Source organism: Ips typographus, linkage group LG5 (genome assembly GCF_016097725.1).
Source record: "Ips typographus isolate SLU linkage group LG5, UJ_Ityp_2.0, whole genome shotgun sequence".
Taxonomy (NCBI): domain Eukaryota; kingdom Metazoa; phylum Arthropoda; class Insecta; order Coleoptera; family Curculionidae; genus Ips; species Ips typographus.
In genome coordinates, this window is record NC_138426.1 from 4,930,403 (window position 1) to 4,947,126 (window position 16,724).

A 16,724-nucleotide genomic window follows, 5' to 3' on the forward strand; every position below is an offset into this window, starting at 1 on the left:
CTCTGGAACATGCACTGAGGACACGATATTCGTTTTGAAGAGGTGGAAGTTTTGGATCGATAACAACGTTACTATCCTAGATTAGCTAGAGAAGCCATTGAGATCTTTAAGCACGAGAACATCATTAACAGAAAGGAAGAGGATCACCTTGTTAGATTCGGAGTGGAAACGAACCTCGAGTCGAACCGAGATGTCTTGCGCCAGACACCGTGCGCGCCGATGCGTAACCGTTGTGTATAAATACAACTGACGCTCCAGCAGCCATGATCACCTCCCAGATTTCCCCCCGCCTGCCCATATAGGCTAGAGGGTACGGACATCAACCTCCTAACCTCCGGTCCAAACGCCCCACAAATATTCTTGGTTGATTAAATGATTAGCCCACTAACTCTTTTGATCATCCAAAAATATCCCAAGACCTCCACTAGGATGACCAGCTGACGAAGAAAGAAGAAATCAAGACAAGAAAAGCGCAGAAGGGCCCCGTTGTCAGCCGGGGCACCCTTCACCCAGGACAGCGTACGCAGTTGCAACACTGGTGATTCCCGAAAGGGAAACGCTAGTGACTGCTAACGGAGTCCTTCTTCCGGACCTCTCCTGTGATGTCCTGGATTACAACTCGAATTGTATGCATTCTAACGGTTATAATGCCTATAATACATTACAATACTAAAATTAACATGATCTATAAAACAAACTACTTATTGAAATTAATGGTTACATTTGAATTATTATAAGTGTTTATAGAAATATTTAGGCCAGTACCAGCACTGGCGTCTCCAACAGTTGTCTCTTTGGTCGACAAATTAATTTGCTGCTGAATGACTGAGGTTTGTGAACTACTTGCAACAGCTTCAGAAGACATGGCACGTTGGGACAGCATAACAGAAAAGCAGAAGAAAAGCATATAGAAAAATGTCTGCTTGGTAGTTTTTTGTTAAATGTAATATTCTAGATATGTTCAGAATGAAACAATGATTTGTAAATTTTGATAGAAATATGATGGTTGTAAATAAAATAGTATACAAACCTCGGTAGGAAGTTTCATTCCTGTCTCGAGATCCTAGCTAAACCTCGACGCTTCGCGTCTCTGCTATCTAACTAATCTCTCGACAGTAATGAAACTCTTCCCACCCCGGTGTGTAATATACTATTAAATCATTGCTAAGCGTTGAATATTTGACTAATAACAGGTTGAAATTTAATAAACCTAATTATTAAATTATATCAAACTAAATTATCTACCCATTATGACAACATATCAATTTCAATTGCTTAATTTACTTACAAAAATTAAAGTACCAATTACGTAATACACTAGGTATATTTTTTTGACAAGTGTGACACATTATTAGCTTTGGAATGTCTGTAGCTACTAAAACACATTTTTTTACCAAATTATTTAGCAATAAAATGCGCAACTTTGCCTCCATTTAACTAAAGCTCTATGAATTATAGTTTCTGAGATGGAATTTGTAACACCCTGTATGTCATTTAATTTGACATATCTTCAATAGTATAAACTGCATTAATTTATAGTTAATTTTACTTGTAATTTAAATTAAATTAAATTTAATTATTTTTTTTTAATTTGGAGGTATATTAAAAGTATATGGATCGGGCATGATGCCAGATTGGTAAAATGAGGACAACTATTTGCTTTTGCTTCAAAATCGTCTGGTTTAACAGCATATCTTTAAAAACAATTTGTTTACGATTTTTTTCTATTGGCAAAACAAAAATTTCATTACCTAATTACTCTAGTATTGAAAATGTACAACAATTATGGGGATCATTTACATATGTCTAATGTTAGCTAATGGGGAAAGTGGAGTGGTTCTAATAAAGGAAAAGTGGTTACCAAAATAATACTCTTAATTGCAAAAATGACAAAAATAAGTTAAGTGCTTTGCTTCGTTATAAATTACTTCGAATTGGTCCGTTTGTTAAACGGTGTTAAAAACTGAATTTTATTGTAATTTGTCTGATTTTATGTAACTTTGCGCTTAACAGCGTTTCTTACGTGAACAATCTACACTAAATACACACCACCTAATTTAATTTGCTAAAATGCTTTCTTGACATTTGCCTTATCCATTTTCGATCACTGTTCTTACTTTTTATAGCACAAACCACGTCGGTAAATGTCATTTGTTTACTAATGGTTCTATTAATATTTTGGACAGCTGTCGTCCAATTTAGATTTAGCATAGCATTTTGAACTAAGCTTAATAACAACCGCTTATCAATTAGTACAGTTTATTTTGCTGAGGTTTTTAACGATATAAAGTCAATAAATATTGTGTTGCTAATGAGTGCAAGTTTAAGAATATTTATTTCGTTTATTGGGGTACCTACTACCATTTCTCAGGTTTTCTATACTTGCTCAGAATGGAATATTCGCTACCGAGCGGTTAATAGTATATTATTCAACGAGCATGTAATGATAGATTTTACTGACAAACATGAAGTTTGCGACACGAGCCGTAGGCGAGTGTAGTAAATCATCAAGTGAGTAATAGCCATTACATGCGAGTAGAATACTATACTTGTTCTACGACTTGGTAGTAGTTCAAAACGAAAGAGTATAGGTCTGTTCGTGTTCGGTTTCCAACTCAGAAACAGTAAATGTCAAGTTTCATTTGTTGAATGCTCACGTGACTATGACGTTTTCTGACTTGGGAAAATGGATATATCTATTTCTCTGATTACTAGTTGGGGGGGATTCTCTCTACGAACAGACCTAATAACACACACAAATTAAACTATCATCTTGAGTCAACGTGACAATAGCTGTCACCTGCTATTGTTTGGTTTGGTATTAGACAATTTGACGGTTATAGCAAAAATCAAAGTAAATTGAGATGACGTAGTAATTTAATAGAAAGGCAAATCAATGTCTAGGAAGAGCACTATAGACTTCTACGTCGACACAAAAAGATAAATATTTTGAGTTTGGCAAATGAGGAACCAAACGTTAACAAATGTTACATTCAAAACGTTTATGTTTCTATATTACACTGGTTCGTCACTCCAATTTACTTAGATTTTTGCTATACAGTGTGTCCCAAATTGCTTCTACATAAATTGGGATCCCAAAAACGGTAAAAGCTACAGAGTCGGTTAAATGGAGAAAGTTTTAAAGAATTTTATGTGAAACTTATTTCCGGTTTCCAAATTAAATTATCTTTCTCCATTTTCCGGAAAATTGGGAAAACGTCGGATGCTGCATTTAAAACAGTCTTTAACAAAGCCAAAGAGAGTTTTGAAACTAAGATATTATTGAGGCACTTTTTTACGTAGAACATGATGACGTAATTAGAAAAATCTATCGTCATTGGTTTCCGAGATATGGATGATAACTTTGTAAATTCTTATGGCCGTTGTCAGTGAGGATGACGATCAAAAGAACTATTTTGTTTGCGTTCAAGATTAACTGTAACTGGTCATATCGCACGCTGAAGATTGTCTGTGAATGGTTTATTTGATATCGCACGCTGAAAATTGCCTGTGATTGGTTTATATCATATCGCACCATTGCGGAAAGTCTAGGATTCCATATTCTTTTAGCCGGTGGTAATTGCCTACTTATCCGTTATCTAAACTGTTAAGGAATGAACCAATCTCCGTAGGAGTAGAAAAACGATTTAAAGTGATGATAACAGTGGACAACAAAGCCTTGCACATCTTTGAAGATAAGTTGCTTTTCTATACAGGGACCATGCTTTTCCATAGTTCTACAGGGTAAGGTAAATAGGTACTGATATTTAATTAGCTCTATTAGTTAATTTGAACATCAATCACCTACAAGGATACTTGTAAAATTTCTACTAACCAAAAATAGTCTATTTGTAAGTAATGTGTAACTCGAGTTTACATTTGATTTTAAAGGTATGTCCTGTGAAATGGTTGTTTTAGAATAGAAGCAAATTGTTTCTCTTTAGAGACTTTCAATCACTACATTTCACCTACCTTTGCTAATTTCGAACTCCACTATTATCCAAGCAAACATTACGTTAATAAGACAAAGTAGTTTTTAGCATAGCTTGTATGGTAAAAGGTTTACCCACTCGGACTCCATCTGTGGAACAATCACTGTTTATCACTTACTTTGTTTATTTCGCTCCTCTAACCCAGATTAAGAATAGATTGGATTTAACCTTAATCCATAACAGGTGACAGTTTATTTCCTATGATTTTAGAGTATTAGGATTGTATATAAATGGTATTTTAATCCAAACAACATAACCAAAAATTATCAAACGTTTTTTTAAATAAAAAAATAATTATTTTTTGAGGTTGGAATTTCGAAATTCATTCATTTTTATTTTCTTATTCATCTTTAGAGTAAGCATGCACAACCCCAATAATATATCTAAAAAAAACGGTTACTATAGTGTGTTTTGTGACTATAATAAACAATAAAAACAAATGACATTGACATGATTTACGTCAAAAGTATCAATGTCATGTCGTTTTAATAGCTGAAGTTAGAACCAACAAAAATTAATCCAAGTTTTGGACGTTTATTTCACAGGTTGGATTAAGAAATCATAAGCCAATCCTCCTAATTTGACGGATTGACTTAACAGCTATAATCCGGATTAGACGTTAATCCCAGGTGTTTCTTTCAAACCTGATTTTAAGATAATCGTATGTAAATCCGGATTGGGCATGCGAAATAAACGTAGTAATTGTTTAGTGTACAAAGTTTTAAGTTTTATTTGGAACAATTGAGTGTGTGGAAAAAATAACATAATTATAAAATAAACAAATTTGGTTCATTACCAATTAACCTACATGTCACTAAAGACATTGATGCACATTTTTGTTAATAAACCTAGAACAGGACAGCTCATATAGATATCTCGATTGAAAAGTTGGTTTTCCGATTATACCTTGTAACCGCCTTTACGTACCGGTCCTGGTACGGTTTTTGCCACACCTAGGGGTAGGTGCTTCGAAACTCGGGCGCCACCTTAGTTTTATTTGGGGACGCGTAACTAAGGAACTCGCTTCGTATACCTGGGGAGCTTTTACACAGTCGAAGACAGAGTTCACGTTTATCTGTAAATGGATGAAGGGAGTGGGACAAAAATAAGAAAACACAGGGTTGTCAGCAAAACTTAACCAGTCGTGTTAACCCGGAAAAATAACAGTTAACAATCATTCATTTCCTAACTTACTTAAAAACTCTATCAGAACCAAACAAACGGAGAACACACAGCCTCCTGCTCAAATTAATAAACGGTACAGTCGGACCTGGAGATCCCAACTAAATTAATACGGTAACTTTGAAACGGAAAACAAACGGACAACACAACCTAGTGTTCAGAACGGCGAACGGTACGGAAAACTAAGATGGTTTCGAAACGGTTTTTCCTAGCCGAGGTAAACAGACGGTTACGGTATGCATGATAGATTCGGACGGTACGAAAACTGTGCTCTGGGGGTACAGACGGGGTCAGAGAATCGGTATCAGCTTTCAAAAGGTCGGCCCTCGGAGTTGACCAGTTGGGGGCTAAAACGGCCGAAGCTGACAGTCCGAAGAAATCAGTTCGGAAAGCGCTGGGTGAATTCAGGCTTGGTTTCAGGATTTCGGAGCCGTGGCCTTCGAAGTTAACCGGCAGTGTTATAACATCCAGTACCGGCGGTCCGAAGGAAACGGTTCGGAAATACCTAGGCGATAAGCTCGGTTCTCATGTACCCGGAATTATAACGGAGCGCGGGGTGCGGAACGTGCAGAATGAATGCTTTTTACGCACGGAAAAGTCCTTGTCGTTCACATGTGACGAGTGACACAGCTGCGGAATGGTTGACGGAATAGTGTTAATACAAGTGGGTTTTACAGGCGATTTTGTCCTTGACTGTCCTTTCAAACTGTGTTTCTAACAATTCAAACTTTGACACCATTTTTCACCATGACTGTACCGATATGTTTTTTGTTTTTTTTGGCTGTTGAATAGGAAATTTAATGAGGATTCCAAAAATGTACTTAAATCAAACATTTTCTCACTAGAAGTGGGTTTTACCAGCGATTTTGTCCCTGACTGTCCCGAACTGTGTTTCTTTTAGTTCAAAATTTGACACTGCTGTTCTCCCAGACTGTACCACATTTTATACGGTTTTTCCAATTAACTGAATAGGAAATTTAACGAGGATTCCAAAAATGTGCTTAAAACTGTCATTTTCTCATTCCAAGTGGGTTTTACAGGCGATTTTGTCTCTGACTGTCCTTTCAAACTGTGTTTCTGGCAGTTCAAACTTTGACACTGTTTTTCTAACTGACTATACTCGATTTTTTAGTGTTTTTTTAGGTTAGTAGATAGGAAACTTAATGAGGATTCCAAAAATGTGCTTAAAACTGTCATTTTCTCACTCCAAGTGAGTTTAACAGACGATTTTGTCGCTGACTGTCTTTTCAAACTGTGTTTCTGGCAGTTCAAACTTTGACAGCGCTTTTCTCTCTGACTGTACCGAATACCTATCATTGTTTTCATTCGATTGGCAATCTGAAGCCAAGCCTTCTTCAAGACATTATTATCCTTGTGTTGAGGGTGCTTAGAATCCCACAAAATGGGGTAACTTTGGACAAAATCAATTAGCGTAGTGTTAAAATCGTTTTCGTTCATCTCCACGGACATATTTGCTTTGCTGTTTCTGTTTTGTTTTCTGTCCCTGTCATGAATGTCATGATTACGACGTTTACGCGCGGAAAATATCAAAATATGCAATCCGGTCCGGATAGACGGACAGAACGCTTACGGAAGAACGCTGATTGGCTGAACGACTTTCCGCTGTCTGCATTCCGCGAATGTTCCGGATTCATGTGAACCAAGCTATAGTGAGATTGTAGCCTCCGAAGTTGACCAGCAGTGTTATAACATTCGGTACTGGGAGTCCAGAGGAAACAACTCAAATCACCGAGAGGTTTTCGGAGTCGTGGCCCTCGAAGTTAACCAGCAGTGTTATAACATCCTGTACTGGCGGTCCGAAGGAAACGATTCCGAAATACCTTCCCCTTCAAAGCTTACCCCCCGGAACAATAAAATTTACCGTTCAGCTGGTTGAAGCGGTCCTGGAAGAACTGACTGCAGCGTCGGTCGGTTCGGTTCGGTAAGAACTCCGGAAGAACTCAACAATGTAGCGCGCGGCGCATTACCTGTTTACCAGCTCGCGAGTCGCGACGGCGCGATGTTGCTTCGTTTACGCTACCGCGGCTGCGCGCTGAACTTTTATCGATCGCGGCGGTGCGTTCACCATTCTGTCGCGAAGACGCATTGTACCTTAAGCGTGTGAGGCTGCGCATTGTTTTCTTTAAACTAATTCTACATATCAAAAAAAAAATTAGTAACTTCGTTACAACCTACTCAAATACTAAAACTTTTGCCACCCTACTGATAATTTGACCGTGTAAGTCTATATTCTGTTCATAGAAGGGGTTTCTCAGAGGTTTTATAGCCAGTTTGATTAGCAACTTATCTAAGATCTGCAGGCCTTTGTTGTCCATCAATCATCATCATTTAAATCGTTTGTAGTTTTATGAAGAGGCTTGAGATAGGTGATTCTGTCGTCTTTATGAAATATTTGCAAAGAAGACCAGTGTTTTCTTAAAGAACTTAGCTACAATGTAAATATGTGACATTGAATGAGGTTATAAATGCAACGTACCAGATTTTTGGGCTGTGGCTACTCATAAAGTATCTTTGTCACATTTTCGTTTTAATTTCTTTGAATTATAAAGGTAGTAACTCAAAATTATTAGTAAATAAACTAGTTTTGAATGTTTTGATTTTAGAGAATGAAGGACCGCAAATTGTTATAATTTTAAAATGTTAGTAGCACTGCGGGTAGTGGCATTTTCCTTAACGACCGCTTGGCGCAAGATTTTAAATTTCCGAATGGTAGAGCCGTTTAGGTCTTAATTGTCAAACCTACGGTATTGAAAATTTGTTGTTACCTGAAATTGTGCTCTAAAACTTTTATCTAAAGCGTTTTTTTTCAATTAAATGAACCGTACAGGCGCAAAAAAAAATAAAAACTGATTTCCCATGTTAATCTCTTATGTCCAGGGTTCTCCTGGACACCTGGTATATCTTACTTATAGTAGCCATGTAAATATTATTGTTTTTACAAAAAATATCAGCTTATTGGGGTAACCAGTTAGGGTAATGAAAATAATTATTTTTTCCTGTAAAACATGTTTTATTGTTTTTTGTTGATTTTGAAGAGATTCGTTATTTTTCAAGAGATTTAGAAATAAATAACGGAAAAAATAAGTAGAAAAGCTAAGGAGGCCACCAGTTTCCTTTACACAGAATGTCAGATGGATGCGGGCAAGGAGTTTCTAATTAATGTGAAAAAACGTCTTTACGAAATTATATCATTAGGTATTTGTAAATTTGTCTTATTCAAAAGTTCGAGGTTTTCAAAATACAAATGGTTTTTAAGTTTATATCAAAAATAATTATTACTTAGTTCATGTACCTATAAGCAATCTTTATTTCCGAGGATAACGGCTGTCGCCCTACAATGGCTACAGTGGCACGACCTACTTTCTGCCAATGTTACAGAAATAAATGTATTGTTGCGAAGCGTACTTTTGATTATTAGTTAGGATTTCTTTAGTTATTTGTTGTTACCCCTGTATGTTACGTTGCTTTGTTTACGTTCTACATTCTTTTGTCTGTGTTCTAGAAAATCTACCGGCTCCGTTGCTTATATAGAGAGAGTTATAGCTTAATGAGTGTGAGAGAGAAAGTCAATTTCATGAATATTTGGGAACTTTCTAGAAACCATGGAAGCCTATAGAAGCAGCTGAACCAGGCCTGGTTTGTTAGTGGTTGAGTTGATGGTTGTCATTGACATATTATTAAAATGGACGCGGCGAAAGACAGAGAAGAACGAATCGAGATTAAACGAGAGAGACAGATCTACAGTACAGTATTACAAGCCACGCCCACCCATTTAATTGTATGTGTTTTCAGTGTCGTTGTTACTTTTTCAAGTGTATTTTTCTAATAGTTTTTTAGCCCTACCCTCAAAAACGGTTTTTTTAAAACCTAACCCACTGAACAATGGTTCAAAGTTGCTCTGCGTTCGGATGTTCATCCAAAAGTATTGGCGGGTGCAATATTAAGTTTCACAGGTATGGGGTTAGGTTAGGCCATTTTAGCATCAGGCAAAGTTCACTGAACTTGTGCCAAACAATCCTTCCAATTAGTTCATAAGTCTCTATTAAAGTGAATAAACATTCCTTAGGTTCGCTAAAGATCCTGTGCTTCAAAGAAAATGGGTAAACGCCACTAAGAGAAAAAACTTCAAGCCTAGCAAAACTTCAGTGCTTTGCCAAAAACATTTTCTTGAAAGTGATTACAAAGAAACTGTGATGGAAACTAAGGTTCTGAAAAAGGAAGCAGTCCCTTCTTTATTCAACTTTCCTGCCAAATTGATTAATACCTCAACCCCTACAACCAAACCTAGAAGAGTGTTAATTCGAAAAAGACAAGATGAGGAAGGTAATCATTAAATAGTGTTCTCAAACTTGGTTGTTCAACTATGCACTTTTATTTATAGATACATGTTTGTTGCCTTTAGCTAAGCAAGTAGCTGAGGTATGTAATTCTAATATAAATAATGATGAACCCGAGCAAGCCAGTACCCAGTACAGCCCTAATCAGTTTGGTAAGTTAAAGAACAAACATGATTCATATTGCTGGCAACATTTTTTCATTAACATTTTAATAATTTAGACATTACCACATCAAAGCCAGATAACAAAGTTATTCAAACCACAGCAGGGGAGAAAGAGGTTTTACTAAAAACACAGACTGTCCTCGAAGTGAAAAAATCAAGTCATAGGAAAAGGTATGGAAGTAAGGCTATATTATTGAGCAGTGTGTACCTAAATCCCTTTATAGGTATTGTTAAAATAAAACAAATAGGGCTTTAAAACTGAAAAAAGAGGGTTTTACTACTCTCTCTTTGAACACCATGTTCTCGACCATGTTTTTAAGGTTTGCTGATTTATTTTAGAATCAGAGTTGAGCCAGTATTCCTTGGGGATTTTAGAGAAAAGGATCTTGAGTGTCCTATAAAGAGAAAACGCTATTGGATGCAAACTCAAGATAAACTAAAAATGTTGTCAAGAAAGACTAAAATTCTGCAGGCCTGTTTAAAACGACGAGAGTCTAAAATAGCCGGTATGAACTCCCTAGTTGACCATCTTAGAAAGCAAAATCATTTAACTTCAAATGAGTCGTTTTTTTTGAAGGTGGGTAAAATTTTGGTGTACTTATTTTATTAATTTTCAATTCTGCAAATTTTATTAGAAACAATCCCAAAGCTATTCAGCGTATCACTCGACCGATTAGCAAGCGTGCTGCAGCTTGTATTGAAGTTGGTGGGGGTATTTTCGAAAATATTCTAAATTAGTTTAGTTTTGTTGTTTAGACCACAATTATTTGTTTGTATTGCTTTTGAAATGAAAAACAGTCATACAAAACTTAGGGACCGATTATTTCAGCAACGGTTAAGAATCGGACAATATGGGTTCATTTATCTTATTTTAACCTCCTGAACGCATTCCTAAAATATTTCCCTTTCCACCCGAAACACCCTGTATAATATGTAGAATTAAAAAGCCATTAAACCATAGAAGTAATATATGACATAAAACTAAAAAAAAGCATTATAACTTTAAATTAATTTATGGGATTATTATTAAAAAGTATATTAAGATGCAATTGGATTTGAAAATAAACATTTTCTACCCCCAGATATGGATATAAATTCTCCTGTGTAGAAAACCATTATTATTAATAGTATCTATAGGTTATAAGGTACTTATAGATATAGATATAGATTATTAGTTCACGTTACACATATTATTTGTAAAACATAAGTAAGAGTGTTTTGTATTATTGCTTAAAAAGGATTTGTAGACCTACCTACATGTAGATTTTCTTTTCTCTTTTTATATAGGTAGGTATATATTCAAATGTAAACGAATTTTATTGTTTATTCACATGCAGCAGATGAAGAATAAATCAAGACCATTATATAAATTATTTCAACCAGTTTCAAATTTCAATTAATACCTATAATTGAAAACTTGATTACTTTCATGTTTTATAAAACTTTTAAATATACCTATTTAGGAACTTATTGCGATAATGTGTTCTAGGTCTAGGCTTGGTTTTATGTACTTCCAATCTCACACAAGTATACATACAAGATCCAACAACATCAGCTTAATAGTGACCGGTATGATTTGCGGCCGGGATTGCCAAATGGTTGTTGATACCGGTTCTTGCCATACTATCGTAAGGCCGGACATAGTGAAACACTGCAGGATTAGCGACACTGGTACAAAGTTTATATTGGAAACTGCCGCTGGTGAGTCAATGCCTGTTCTGGGAATCCATGAAGCTGAAGTGAAGCTTGGGCGACATGTCTTCAACCATACCGTTTTTGTGGCCAACATAACTGATGACGTCTTAATGGGCTTAGATCTTATGGAGCAACACAAGTTCCAGCTGGATTTGGAGAATAGACTGATCAAGACTGGACAAGACGAGATTGTTATGATGACACCCGAACAAGATATGCGTGTGAGGAAAGTCACGTTGCAAGAAGATGTCAACTTACCTGCAAGATCAGAGACCATCGTTAAAGTTAATTTGGATAGAAAATCGGAATTGAGCAAACTTCAGCTGATAGAACCGAGTTATGAAGAGGAAGATGATGCTGTGAAGAAGGGAGTTCTTGTAGCCCGCACCCTAGTCCAGCAGAAAAACGGCCAAGCATACGTAAAAGTCGCCAATTTGAAAGAATGTGGTCAAAGATTAAAAAAAGGCGATATAATAGCCAAATCCGAACCAGTACTTATGGTGACTAGGGAGTCGCACGAAACAAAACCAAACCCCGACAGTGACCTTCCTGAGTGTTTGGTGCACTTAATGAAAAAGACGAGCTCAATTTTGACTGATCAAGAAAAACAGACTTTTGGCCGTTTGCTTCACGACTACAAGGACGTGTTCGCCTTAAATGAAACGGATTTGGGAAGAACTCATTTAGTGAGGCATAAAATTGAAACAGGGGATTATTTGCCCATTAAGCAAAGACCCAGACGACTCCCATTGGCTAAGCAGGCAGAAGTGGAAAATCTTATACAGGACATGGCGGATCGCAGCGTCATTGAGCCATCCACCAGCCCTTGGAGTTCTCCTGTGGTACTTGTTACTAAGAAAGATGGGTCGTTAAGATTCTGCGTGGACTATAGAAGACTAAATGAAGTTACTAAGAAAGACAGTTATCCCTTGCCCAGAATATGTGACACCATAGACACTCTGGCTAACGCAAAGTGGTTTTCCACCTTAGATCTAAAAAGTGGATACTGGCAAGTGGAGATGGATCAACGGGACAAAGAGAAAACTGCCTTCTCAACTAGAAATGGCTTGTGGCATTTTAACGTCATGCCTTTTGGACTTTGCAATGCTCCGGCAACCGTCGAAAGATTAATGGAAACTGTTCTACGAGGATTGACTTGGAAAACCTGTCTTGTTTATTTAGACGACATCATTATTATGGGCAAAACATTTGAAGAACACCTGCAAAACGTTGAAGAAATCTTCAAGAAGTTCAGAAGGGCAAACCTGAAATTAAATCCGAAGAAGTGCAGCTTTTTCCAAGAAGAAGTCGAATACTTGGGACACGTTATATCGTCAAAAGGAGTAAAAACCGACCCGAAGAAAACTGAAGCTGTAAAAAATTGGCCTGTTCCGAAAGACAAGCACGAATTAAGAAGTTTTCTGAGATTGTGTTCCTATTACAGAAGGTTTGTTCGTGGATTTGCTGATATAGCCAGACCCCTACACAAATTGACGGAGAATAACCAGCCCTTCGAATGGACTACAACATGTCAGGAAGCCATGGAAGATCTGAAAGTAACCCTTTGTTCTCCACCAGTTTTGGCTTTTCCACGACCTGGGGAAGAGTTTATTGTGGACGCAGATGCTAGTAATATTGGTTTAGGCGGAGTTTTATCTCAAATCCAAGATGGTGAAGAACGAGTGATCGCCTATTTCAGCAAATCACTATCAAAGCCAGAGAGAAATTATTGCGTAACCAGGAAGGAGCTGTTAGCCGTAGTGAAAACAGTCGAGCAGTTTCACAAATACCTGTACGGACAACGATTCAGACTAAGGACGGACCATGCCTCTCTGAAATGGCTATTTCAATTCAAAAATCCAGAAGGACAAATAGCTCGATGGTTGCAAAGACTTCAAGAATATGACTTCCAGATTGAACACAGAAAGGGACGTTTGCACGGAAACGCGGACGCAGTGTCACGAAGACCTTGTGTGGAAGGTTGCAATCACTGTAAACGCCTGGAGATAGCTGAATTTGGAAAGCCTTGTCGAAGGATCGCTCTGAAAAATGACATCGCATGGGATCGGGAAAACTTGGCTGCCGATCAACGAGAAGACCCCGATTTAGGACAGATAATTAACTGGAAAGAGCGTGGAGAAAGACCAAATTGGAAGGAGATTTCCGCTAAGTCTCCAACATTAAAGGGATATTGGGCATTATGGGAGTCCCTTATTATTGATGGAGATTTACTAAAAAGAAAATGGAATTGGTGGAGGGCACTTTGGCATCAACAAAACGTTAAATAAAGTTAGGAAAAGGTTCTATTGGCTACAAAGCCGCTCAGATGTAGAAGATTGGTGTCGGCGTTGCGCAGACTGTTTCAGTAGCAAGGGTCCCAAAACTCGGAGCCGAGGATGTATGAAGCAGTATAATGTCGGAGCTCCGTTTAAGAGGATTGCCGTTGATGTAGCTGGACCTTTTCCCAAAACTATTTCCGGAAATCGCTATGTCTTGGTCGCAATGGACTACTTCAGTAAATGGCCAGAAGTGTACGCAATACCAAACCAGGAAGCCGCTACTGTAGCAGAAGTTCTGGTTGACAACTTCTTCTGCAGATTTGGAGTACCGAGGGAGCTGCATTCGGATAAAGGGCGTAGTTTCGAATCGGCAGTATTCACGGAAGTGTGTGACCGATTGGGAATTAAGAAAACCAGAACTACTCCATTACACCCACAGTCAGACGGAATGGTGGAACGTTTCAACCGGACACTAGACAACTACCTAAGGACAGTCGTCGATAACAATCAGACAGATTGGGATCAGCACATTCCGTTGTTCCTGATGGCTTATCGATCGGCAGTACATGATTCCACTGGCAAAACACCAGGTAGTGTTGTCTTTGGAAGGGAGCTTCGTTTGCCAATGGATCTTCTTTTTGGACGACCGGAAGAACCCCCAGCCTCTTGTGATAGCTATTCAGAAAAATTGGCGCAACGCTTGCACGTGATCCATGAGGAAGTCCGGCAGAAGTTGAAATTTGCAAGCGACCGACTAAAGACAAGATATGACAAAAGGGCCCACAGCAGCGGATTCCAAGCCGGTGATCAGGTTTGGTTATACAATCCAGCTCGAAAGAAAGGAAAGTCACCGAAGCTACAGAGGTCATGGGAGGGACCCTACGACGTTATAAAGCGTCTGAACGACGTCGTCTACAGAATACAGCGAGGACATCGGGCGAAAATGAAAATAGTTCACCATGAATCTTGTGAAGCCGAAGAAATTTTAGTTGGATTTGGAAAACAGTATCAAGTAAGGTTGAAACAATATTGCTATCACCGAACAGGGCCTGAATACAAGAAATGTGAGGTTGCAAGAACATTACTTATTTTGAAACAATGTAGCACGAAAATCCCGTTTAAAAGGTTGCAAACGGTTTGAAATGATTGAATTTGAAACATCGTGAGGAAGCATAGTTTTGGAGAATACCATTTTCGTTGAATAGAAGCACTTTTCAAAACAATACATACACAAGTATGCTAGTATGTTTTGAACGTGAGAAATCTGTGAGAGATAAGTAAACGTCATATTTTTCTTGGTCACCTTAAGGAGAGTTTACACATGCATAGATTTACTTGCGCCAATAAAAACTGGTCTGTCCATAAATTCAATCTTGCACGTGTAAACAGCAACTTGCATTCAAGTTAAATCTTTGAAAGTCGATGTTTACACGTGCAAAATTGAATTTACTTGCACACCAGTTTTTATTGGCGCAAGTAAATCTTTGCATGTGTAAACTCTCCTTTACTTAAAGATTTTTTTGTTTTGTTGTTTTAAACGTCGTTTATTGGTTCACATGATAAACCGCTACATAAAACTAGTAGATAGCTGAGTAACTGAGTTGATAGCTGAGTTGTATAAGCTGAATATTCTTTAATCTATAAACATTGCAAATAATACTTTTTTGTGTTAAATCGCTAATAATCGAGTTACATTCAAAGCTTTATCTAAAATAACAAAATCAACAAAATTGTTTGTCATTTAATTTTTGTTATCCGCATTAAAATCATGCAAAATTTAGATATTCCTGATAATATATTGGCTGCAGCCAACACTATAAGGTTGAACTTGCTTCCAGAAAAATGCTTCCAGGAAAGTCCAGTATGAGAAAGAATATAAACAGTTTTGTGTGTGGCAAAACCAAGTACAAGTTCGAGGTGCAGAAGAAACGGTGTTGCTAGCAGATTTTGAAAAACTCGCTGCAGAATATTCTGTTTCGTCCTTATGGCCAAAATATTTCATGTTACGAGCGACCTTATAATTGAAGGAAAGAGTGGAAATCGCCAAATACGGCGCTTTAATACGTTTTATCAAGAAGAAAAACGTCGGATATAGAGCAAAAAATCAAAAGTATTTACAAGAGAACAAATCAACTAATTTGGACGTTCTGCTCCAGGCAAGGAGTTTTTGATATTAATAGTGGCCTTTATAATTGGAATTGGAGGAGCCTGCCGAACTAATGAACTAACCAAGATGACCACGATAGATGTTGACGTTTTAGAGGACAAGCTGATTGTTACTATTCCCGACTCCAAAACCCACGAGAAACGGACGTTCGCGATAGTATCTGAGGGCAAAGTCAATCCTGTGCTTTTATTTAAAAAGTATGCAATGTTAAGACCAGCCCATGTTACTCACCGAAGATTGTTTCTATCATATAGAAAAGGAAAATGTACAGTACAGCCCTGCGGCAATCATTTCTTCGCTAAACTACCTCAAAAAATAGCTGAGTATCTTTCACTTGAAAATCCTAATATGTATACTGGTAACTGCGTTAGAAGATCTTCGGCAAATTTTCTTGTTAATGCTGGAGGAGATATATTGGATTTACAAGAACTTGGTGGATGGGAATCAACAAAGGTTGCTAGAGGTGTCCAAGAATGTTTCCATTGCTCGCAAAATTCAAATCGGCGATGTCTCCGGCAGTGAATTAAGCCCTAGGGAAACCGGATGAAATGGAAAGGAATGCATACTCGGCCATTAATCAGCTTTCAGAAGACATAAATATGATCCTGGACTCCAAAGGCAGTAGAGTATCCGTTAAGTTTGAAAACTGTCAAAACATTGTTTTGAATATTCATGAAAAGTCGTTGTAATATTATTCTGTGATCGAACCTGTTGTCCTTCGTAACTAACGTATTATTAGTAACTAAGGTTTTATGAAGGAATTAGTACATTTATGATGTTGATAATTATTAATAAAGATTTCATATAAAATCGTTTTAATCTTCAATGATACGATAAAGTAGTTTTTAATAATTTTATATACTTACCCAATACCCATTGACCAAATA

General features: G+C 37.4%; 1 protein-coding gene across 2 annotated transcripts; it reads left to right on the forward strand.

Moving 5' to 3' along the window:
• The first annotated feature begins 8,937 nt into the window (after window positions 1-8,937).
• Window positions 8,938-10,777, forward strand: LOC145729552 (52 kDa repressor of the inhibitor of the protein kinase-like). Of its 2 annotated transcripts, XM_081980355.1 has the most exons (6): window positions 8,957-9,148; window positions 9,262-9,518; window positions 9,577-9,684; window positions 9,753-9,867; window positions 10,036-10,273; window positions 10,332-10,777. In XM_081980355.1, exons 1-6 carry the CDS (start codon window positions 9,078-9,080, stop codon window positions 10,371-10,373), a joined length of 831 nt encoding a protein of 276 aa, XP_081836481.1. In that variant the 5' UTR covers window positions 8,957-9,077; the 3' UTR covers window positions 10,374-10,777. The 2 variants fall into 2 exon arrangements, with proteins under 2 accessions (XP_081836482.1, XP_081836481.1); XM_081980356.1 differs by lacking the exon at window positions 10,332-10,777 and having other exon boundaries at window positions 8,938-9,148; window positions 9,921-10,060.
• The last annotated feature ends 5,947 nt before the right edge of the window (window positions 10,778-16,724 follow it).

Bases quoted from the DNA above. Each gene is read 5' to 3' on its own strand.
- LOC145729552 (XM_081980355.1), top strand. From the start codon at position 9,078: ATGGTTCAAAGTTGCTCTGCGTTCGGATGTTCATCCAAAAGTATTGGC. The intron at 9,149-9,261 runs GTATGGGGTTAG...AACATTCCTTAG, and splicing joins TGCAATATTAAGTTTCACAG to GTTCGCTAAAGATCCTGTGC. The intron at 9,685-9,752 runs GTAAGTTAAAGA...TTAATAATTTAG, and splicing joins GTACAGCCCTAATCAGTTTG to ACATTACCACATCAAAGCCA.